This window comes from Phlebotomus papatasi, chromosome 1, assembly GCF_024763615.1.
Source record: "Phlebotomus papatasi isolate M1 chromosome 1, Ppap_2.1, whole genome shotgun sequence".
Classification (NCBI taxonomy): domain Eukaryota; kingdom Metazoa; phylum Arthropoda; class Insecta; order Diptera; family Psychodidae; genus Phlebotomus; species Phlebotomus papatasi.
The window spans coordinates 66,698,516-66,708,135 of NC_077222.1; the positions used below are offsets into that span (position 1 = coordinate 66,698,516).

The window sequence follows — 9,620 nt, forward strand, 5'->3', positions numbered from 1 at the left end:
AAAATGTTAACATTTTTTAGGTTATGTAGTATAAGCCATTCAAATGTCCATTTCTGATGCCAACTCCATATAAAAAAGGTGACATTTTACGCCAATCTCGTATTCTACGCCCATTTTCTAGTTTATTCTCTATTTTTTAAATAATAGAGAAGTTATCAACTATTTTTTTCCACTAAACGAAAGCTAATTAAATTCTCTATACATTCGTATTATTACTTTAGCATAATATTGAATGGAATTCCTACTATGCAGCTCTAAACTTAAAATTGGAGTAAATTCCACTTTGGATTTTAAAGTGTTAAATAAATTATATAATTAACACTTCTAACGCCTAAAATAAAAATTCCTGAAACTTTATGTTAATTTGAGGTGAAATGGATTTTTTTAATAAAAAAAATAAGATCTATAAGATTTCTCTTAAAAAGAATAACTTTAGAATTCCAAGTTAGAACGAAAAACACCATTTTTTATTTGCAGAGTTACTTCATAAATTAATATATTTAAAACTTTTCTTAATTGAAAACAAAAGAAAGAGTTCGCAGCTGTAGAATCTAAAAAAATCTACTATTTTATAATTACATATTTTACAAATATAAGAATTCAGCGAAAAATACATAGTAAAGAGTACCGATTTTGACTCAATGTATTCCTTTTTCTTAGCAAAATTTCGTCTTGTGTTAATAATAAATTAATAGGTGTGTTGGACTCAAAAAAATATCCCCAAATATGAACAGCAGTTGAATTCAGAATCTAAAATTTGGTGTTACGTGAAGAAAGTTTTGCATGTAGGATTGCATTTTAATATGATAAATTTTCTCAATTTTCTGAACTTCTCTTTATTGAATTAGCGTTAGTACATTTCACATGAATTCCGTTACGTTTTTTTAAATTATTGTTCATAAGAATTTGGAAATTTGATCTTACACTTACATGACGATCTTGACTGAATTACTCGTCTTAAAATTGTAGCTGAAAAAGAAACGTAAAATATACAAGAAAATTTGAAAACTTTTCTAGAATATATTACTATTGAACTGATAAAAGTACTAGTGACGAAAATAAACTTTATTGTTCAATGTTGGCATTTTGTTTCCATTTTCATAATAACAACTCAAAAAATACAAGTAATTTTTGCATTTTTTATAGAGAAATACAGAAATCATAAAATTTTCTTTGAAATAATTCTTAACAAAAACAATGGAAAGATGATTCATTTTCTTGGCTTGAATTTCTGGGCGATGAATAAGAATGGATTACTTACTAAAAAACTAAAACTTATTTTATTTGGAAGACATTTAAAGAAAATTTTGTAGATTCGGTAGATTCCTACAATCTTATCAATCACAATTACGCACAGATATAAACATTACAACGAAATACAGGGTGCGTGCTTTAAATTGAGACTGACTTCAAGGTCTGTTGGCGGCCATTCCTTTGCTCAATAGATGTCGCTAATTGGCTTTCTTACAAGCTAGGTCCATTAGCTGATAGTTTATAAGTAGAAAAAATTGCAATGGTGATATAAAGTGAAGAGCACAATCGCCGAGTGACCATTACTGAAGCCCTCTGCGTCGGTCGGACTGAATTAGAAATAATTACACAAAATCCACAGTTTACCATGTCACCCGCAAATTTCAGAAAGCCAATGGGACAGGACTTAGTATCGACATATCGATCAGGAAGAAACACGCCAGGAAACCTTCCGTAAGGACTCCTGAAATGATTCAACGCACTCAGACGATGATTTGTTAAGATCCAACGCAATCAATTTTTCTCAATTAAGGACACTTACGATAATTTTTGTTTAAAATAATTTTTATTGGACTTATAAAAGTTTCTTTTTCTCAAGTGTGTTTAATAAACAAAATTACGCTGATTCCAAATACGTATTTATCTCAAAATCGCAAAAATGAAGTTACGTCAAATGTTGATTTAACTGACGAACTGCTGATGAAGTGATGATTAAGTTACTTACAACAATTGCTGATCCAACTGACTATATGTATATAAATTTATATATATATATATATAAGCTTATATATATAAATATAAGCGTATATGTTTAAGTGGTCAGACGGGAGATATCTCCCCCTTTAAGAGTGTGCTTTCGAATTCAAATTATGAAAAAGTGTGAAATTTGTCACACTTGTACGGAGTGAAGTTAGCAAAATACAATATGTCGATTTGACATTTCGGCAGCCTCTCGAAGTTTTTACAAAATTCTCGGTCTGCAAAATACTTTGTGACACACGCTTGATTTTCTAGTTTTATTCCGACAAAATTGTCCGGGTATTTTATATTAAATGTCAGAGCCTCAATCTTCACTATTACTAAAAAAGCAATTAGCTGGTAAGTGGTGCAATTGCTGACCAATCGCCCTGGTCCAGGGCAGCTCAATTGTGTGCAAAAATGAAAATGAAATTGTGATGGGTGCGTGGAGTCGGAATCATTTGGGTTCGCTTTGTTCGGAATGTCTCAAACTCCATTAATAGAAAAAATCTCATCAATTTCTCGAAATTTCCAGTCTCAAGGGCACATTTTGCACTCAAAATGCCATTTGGGAGTGCTTGGAGATGATAAGAAAGCCATGAGACATCAATTGAAGACAAAAAATCAATATCGGTCGTCATTTTCAATGTGCGACCATTTCGCTCAATGAAAAAGGGGCACCATTGACTCATTCTCAATTTCTTTTGAATTATCCGAGAAAAAAAATCAATTAAGACACCGCTTTAGGCACTTTTGCCCTCCTCAGTGTCCAAAAGAATCACAAATGAGCTTCCCAATAGCCGGAAAGGTCATTTTCCGACTCTCGGAATGACTAATGCAGAAAGCAATAATTTTCTATTTGTTTTTTTTTGCAGAGCTGAATAAAAATCCTGTGGAGGGATTTTCAGCTGGATTAATTGATGAAAATGACATCTTTCGATGGGAAGTACTTATTATTGGACCTCCGGACACACTTTAGTGAGTATTTTAGAGCTGTTAAAATTTTACCGTGGGCAGATTCGGGATGGAAAAGCTTCATCGCCACACATTCCGTCTCACATAACCCTACTTTTGCTTTTCGTTCTCGGGAGCTTTTCATCTTCAAAAGACTTTTTTTTAGTATGAACGACATCCGTTCTAAATTTAAACTCCTCTCCGGAGAGTTTCTTTATTGAATCACTTGAATCACAATGGGACTTAGGATTTGATTTAGTGAGTCTGATTCTCTCGGCATGAGCGTTTTATTTTTTAATTAAATCAACATTTTGTTTTTATTTCATCTGCTCCCTTTTCCTTTATTTTCTAAACAAGGAAGAATTATTATCTTTATATTACTAATTCTTTTGTTTGAATAATTCAAAGAATTCTCTCCAATGTTTTCAATTATATTTTGATATTTTTTTAAGGTTCCACAATTCTCTGGCATAAGCATTTTATTATCTATTTATTAAACTGGTAATCAGTTTACTTTAAATTAAAAAAATACATAAAATACAATACAATTGAAAATAATATAAAGGGATAGCAATTGTATTATCAGAATTTTTACAAGAAAAAATAACTTAAATTTTAAATATTTTAAGTAATTTATTGAGTTTTTTACATAAAATATTAGACTTTTACGCTCTTACTTTTTGATTGGATTTTGACACTAAAATTAAAGATTTTCACGCTTTCAGATTTATCTCATAACAAGGTCTTAATAAATTCAAAAATTTTAAATCAAAGTGTTATGCGTAAGAAAATTGGGGAGATTAATTCCTTTCGGGTAAGGGTACAGTCCTTTTACGACAGATCAATGTCCAAGGACCAGCACCCGCGACGAACTCCCAATTTCCCCTGTAAAATGTAAATATTCAATTTGAAGTAAGGACAGAATCACATTGACAGTAAAATTCTCACCGTATTTCGTTAATTTACGTATTTTCATTGCAATTCTTGCGCAAATTCTCAATTAGCGTATTACCTTACCTCATACTTGGTGACACTAGGTAAAAATAATATAAGAAAATTGAAGAAATAAAACGCACATACGATAAACAGTGAGCAAAAAACTGCACGGAAAATTGTAGCAAAAAAATCCTACAGTTTTTTGACTGGAGTTTTCGTCCATTTTAAGAACCCAACTCACCCAACTAATCAAGTAACTTCTCTTCTTTATGAGAAAAAACCGTGAGTAGAATAATATTTACTGCAGTTTCAACAAGAGTCAGTTTTAAATCAAATTATATTGAAAATAAAACGAATTTAATATTTATATATTCTAAAACCAATAAATATTTAGATGATATACACTATTCATTAAATATTCAATGAAAATTCCATAATTCCAATTAATTTATTTGTAGTGTCCAACTTTACAATTAAAATGTCCAAAATTACACACTGTCCCAAATTACAAGCAGTTTTTCTAATATGTTCTAAAGCAGAACAGAATTGTCGAGCTCATGACCATGTCACATATAAGATTAAGAGGTCAATTCAGAGATTCAGCTGATTACTGAATTAGCTGATTAAAAAAGTCTCCAAAAAACTCCTAAGCTGTTTTCGTATTCAGACACATCAGTGTAATCAGCAAATTACTGATTAGCCGTAGATTTATTCCCGACTACCTCTCGCGGTGGCCGATAACCTGATTTAAGTTAATTTGATATTTATGAAAATCTATAGTAGTGACTCGTATCATATTTTCCACGCGATTTTCTTGAAAAATTATGTAAATAAGTGCTTGTATTTTTATTATTTTTATTTTCCTGTCATTTTTTAATTCTTAAAACAATATTTTGTGGCAATCTACAAAGGGCCACCGAAACTGCGATTAGAAAATAACTGTGAAGAACTCGATATTATATTTTTCTAATATTGAAAATTGTGAAACGAATACTAAAATTCCTTTATTTATGTTTTTGCCTTCCGTCTTCCAAGTCATGAAAGCTTTTCTTCCAGGATGTGATTGATTTCTTGGACTCTAGTCTGTTGAAATTTTTCCATATATGAAGGCAGGACACGAATTTCCACGTTTTACGTTTTTCCATATAGAAGTTTTTTCTCCTAGCTTGCATGTCTCGGATGTTTTTCTAACTTGAAGAATATGAAACCCTGTCGGGGTTTCTTGTGCTGGTTTTCGATTTTGAAGCCGATTATAAGAACACGAACAAAGAGTTTTTGAGAGCAGCAATTCATCTTCCGGAAGCCTCCTTTCTATCCAAGACTTGCTCTTGCCTTGCTCTAACATCGATGTAAATAATTGTTGACAAAGGACCATGTCACATATATAAGATTAATATTAACATTAATACTTTCTGAACTGCGAGAATACCAAAAAAAAATAGCAAGTGTTTCATCATGCCTCTCTCTCGCGCTTCGCTCGAAAACTGACCGAATCACAGTTGAAATGCATGGAAAATTGCTCGACTTGACTGTAATACGATTCAGAAAGCAATTAATACGAACAGTAATACCTTACTCATAGTATCACTCCACTAGAGTGTACTCTTTCTAACACACGTGATATTCCATTTGAAATTTTGAATACTATATTCCTCTCTCTCCGGCTTTTCTTAATATTAATAAAAATCTTATATGTGACACCACGGTCACTCGCACCCGCGAGGTCTTCAGTACGTACAACGAGTACCTTATTACTGCTCGAAATCTACGGAGAGAGCAGTATATATAATCCCTCGATTTTTTCACCCCCCAAAATTTCCACCTTCCACCCCCCGGAGACCACTTTTGTCAACAAATCTTCACGTCAGAAATGTCGTCACGCTTTTTGTCCGTCTGTCCGTCCGGCTGCCATCAGCTCTAGAGGCCAAACGGTTAGAGATAGACACTTGAGACCTTGGGGGACGCCCCATAAGTCGACCCAAGGATCGTTAATATGCCCCTCATTTTCCTCCCAACCCTCCCCTTCCCCTCCAAAACCATGTTTTTTTGGATTGTTCGAATACGCGTCGTGCGATTTTTTTTCGTTTTTGGATATGTTAGAGATTATCCAGGCAAACATTTCGTCCATATACAGTAGAGTTCCTCAAATTTGAACATTTGGGGGGTGTAGATGACATTTATTACTCCCCAGCGAGCACCAAATGCTAACCGATTGCAATTCAGCTGAAAACATATATATTTTCAGCTGAATTGTGCTAACCTTGAAACAAAATTGGCGATTCAGTGCCATTTCCATATATTTGGTTAGCACTTTTTGTTCGACAACTGCTGATCAGTCAGCAAATTTTTGCTAATCGATTCAGCCAAAATATGCTGAAAACGCTACGTTTTTTCAGCTAAAGGCCTCTACACATTGGGAACAATTTTCGTCAAAAATTGTATTTTTGACAGAATTTTGACGTTTCTGCCTACACAACTGCAGGTAATTTTCTTCAAAAAAGCAATTTTTGACGAAAATTGTTCCCAATGTATAGAGGCCATAAGTGTGCTCGCTGGGTCCTCAAATTTGAACAATATTTTCAAAAACGTAACGGAATTCATGTAAAATTCACTTTTCCTAAATTAAGGAAAATAACTTTAGAGAATTTTATCAATGGAATTTGTTGTTAAATAGGTGAAATTTGTTGAGGAAATTAATATAATACGACAATATTGAGGAAACACTAGAGAAAAATAGTTCTAATTGAGACTCCATGCTAAATTTGTTTTACATAACCTCATATTTTACATTTTGAATCCAAACCGTCGTTCAAATTTGAGGAGTTCAAAATTGAGGAACTCGACTGTACGAAAATAGCGTTGAATTGCCTAATAACAGTTTTTCAAGGTCAAAGGTTAATATGACACTAGAGAGCGCATTTGTCAAGCGAATGGTATCATGTTTGGGGTCGTTGGAAAGGTCTTGGAATTTCCTATAAAACTTAACTGGTTCCAATCGGTTTTGAATCGATAATGAACCGGTTCATAACTGATAAGAAATTTTTATCTGAAAATCAATCCTACCACTTTTAAAACTATTTTGGGGGATCTTTTGAGAGATTTATTAACCCGTTTCAAATCGGTTGAGAACCGGTAAAGGGTGTGAGTGAGAGTTTCAAAAATTTGCCGTCTGCTCTGGTAAAGATCAGAAGAGAATTGGGTGTTATCCTGTTTAACCGATATTTCCTTACATATAGTGAAAGGAACACCAATTGACACTTTAAGAACTCGTGTCAGGACTTATTGACACCCTACTCTGTACCATTTGGAATACGAAATTCGAACACATATTTTTATCGAAAAACGCAGATTAATGAAAAAACGTTTTATTACTTAGATTTTATTGAATGCATTAAATAAATTTAAATATTTTAAGAAAAGTGTTAATAGGGGTTCCCTTTCGAAGAGGTGTTCCTTCGACCCTATATGTACATATTAAAACCACTTATGATTATTAAGTAAGTATGCAAAAACCGGTGAAAATGGTTTTGCCTAGATTACGGTCGCCAAAATAAATAGAAAGCAAAATTTCAAGTCTATCCTTTAAATACTTAGACCGAATCAATGGGAAAGTAATATAAAAATTTAAAATTGGGATAATTTTGGCTTAGTCTTGACATTGTGCCCGTTTGTTGAATTTCAGCGAGGGTGGATTCTTTAAGGCCCACCTGTACTTCCCGAAAGAGTATCCGTTGCGGCCGCCGCGTATGAAATTCGTAACGGAAATTTGGCATCCAAATATTGAGAAGAATGGTGATGTTTGCATAAGTATCCTCCACGAGCCAGGCGATGACAAATGGGGCTATGAGAAGGCATCGGAGCGCTGGCTGCCAGTTCATACAGTTGAAACAATTCTCATATCTGTAATATCAATGTTGGCTGATCCAAATGACGAGTCCCCAGCAAATGTAGATGCGGCCAAAGAGTGGCGAGAGGCGTATCCGGAATTCAAAAGGAAAGTGGCTAGATGTGTCCGAAAATCGCAAGAGGATAGCTCGTAGGAATTTATTGAAATACTAATATTTTGAATATACAACAACAATTTATGGATATGAGAAAGAAGATGGTGAAAAAAAGAGAAAACAATGAGATGAAATAATAAAAAAAGAAGATAAAGAAAAAACGAGATGAGAATATTGCTACTATTATTGTATTATTATTAATTATATTATTATAGAAATGCAGAAAAAAAATTACTCTAATAAAAAATTTTTTGATGAAAGAAAAAAAACATCAATAGAAGAAAAATAAAAAAAACAATAGTAATATACATATAATAATAATAGTAATAATGTAAAAGCAAGAATATAAAAAAAATGAGAGAAAATCATCTGTAAAGCTTGGATTTGTCTTAAAAGAAAAAAAATGAAAAACTTAAAAAAAATACAATAATTCTAAGGTAATATACATAAAAAAAGGAAAGATTTTAGTTTGAAGACCTTGGACGTGAAATGTGCAAACAAATTGTGTCTGCTATGATCTCGGTTGAAGGCAGATTTTCTTTTTAGAAATATTTTCTTTTTTTTTCAAATATATAAAAAAAATCTAAATAAGTTTCTCAAAGTTCCGGACACAATTTTTCAACTTTATTTTTTTGTGCTTACAACTAAACAGCAATATCTCCGGATCCTATTATAGCTTTTCCTAATTCATTCTTTTTCTCAATACGTTGAGAATAAAATACTTTGCATTTCTTGCTTAAAAAAAAAAAGTAAAAATATTCGCTCTCAAACCACCAAAATGAGATACCAAGGATTCGGAGATGGCAAAAACTGTACCAATTTATTACAATTCCAAACATCTTCTTTCTTGCAGAATTTTGTGTTTTCATGAACAAGATTTTAATTTAAAAAAAAAAATCAAGCAAAAAAAATATTTTAATGATCTACCTTTATGTTTCATGTAATTCATTTATTTTCAATGATTGTCAAAATGCATTTTAAGTGAAAAGAAAAACAACAAATATCACAGCAAGAAAAAGTAATAATCTTTTTATTTTAATTTGTAATTTAGGTAATGTATAATAAAATATGGATTTCATAATTGATCTTTAATAAAAAAAAAATCAATCAAATTCAAGTGGACATGTATGAGTTGAGATCGCAATTTTTGTCTTTACTTTCCGCTTTTTGGAAGTTGAGAGACAGTGACGTACTCAGGCTTTGCGGCGTCTGAGGCGAAAGCTTTTGGTTGGCGCTTCGAAAAGCACATGTCCTTGGAGGAAATGCTTTGGAGGGGACAAGTTGAAGATTTTTCTAAGCAGCTAACGACTGAAAATTTGAAATTATTTATATAAATGGTTAGAGATCCCACTTCCTGCGCTTTCACATTTTACATGGACAACTTTTTACACTTTCAGTTCCAGAACTTTAAGTCTTTTAAAAATCAGTGTAGGGGAAGATTTTGCAGGTTCGTACTAATAAAGGAGCCCAAGATTTAAGATTTTTTACTGAATGCCACACGCACCGAATCAATTATTTCACTATATCAAAAAAAAATCTCTTATTGGGTTCATAATTCTGCCTCACAAAATTCCTGGAAGTCCTTGGATTTTCCTCTACAGGAAAATAAAAATGTAGCGGCATTTTTTACGAATGTGTCCGGTTTAACTCTGCTTCGTACAATTTTTTCCAACCTCTGTAGGCCTCATTTTCCCCGAAAACATTACACCGGACCGAACACAAAAATTTGGGCATCACTAC

General features: G+C 32.6%; 1 protein-coding gene across 1 annotated transcript; it reads left to right on the forward strand.

The window, feature by feature from the left end:
* Window positions 1-2,181: 2,181 nt before the first annotated feature.
* Window positions 2,182-8,992, forward strand: LOC129797907 (ubiquitin-conjugating enzyme E2 G1). Its single transcript, XM_055840787.1, has 3 exons — window positions 2,182-2,349; window positions 2,865-2,967; window positions 7,562-8,992. Exons 1-3 carry the CDS (start codon window positions 2,304-2,306, stop codon window positions 7,917-7,919), a joined length of 507 nt encoding a protein of 168 aa, XP_055696762.1. The 5' UTR covers window positions 2,182-2,303; the 3' UTR covers window positions 7,920-8,992.
* The last annotated feature ends 628 nt before the right edge of the window (window positions 8,993-9,620 follow it).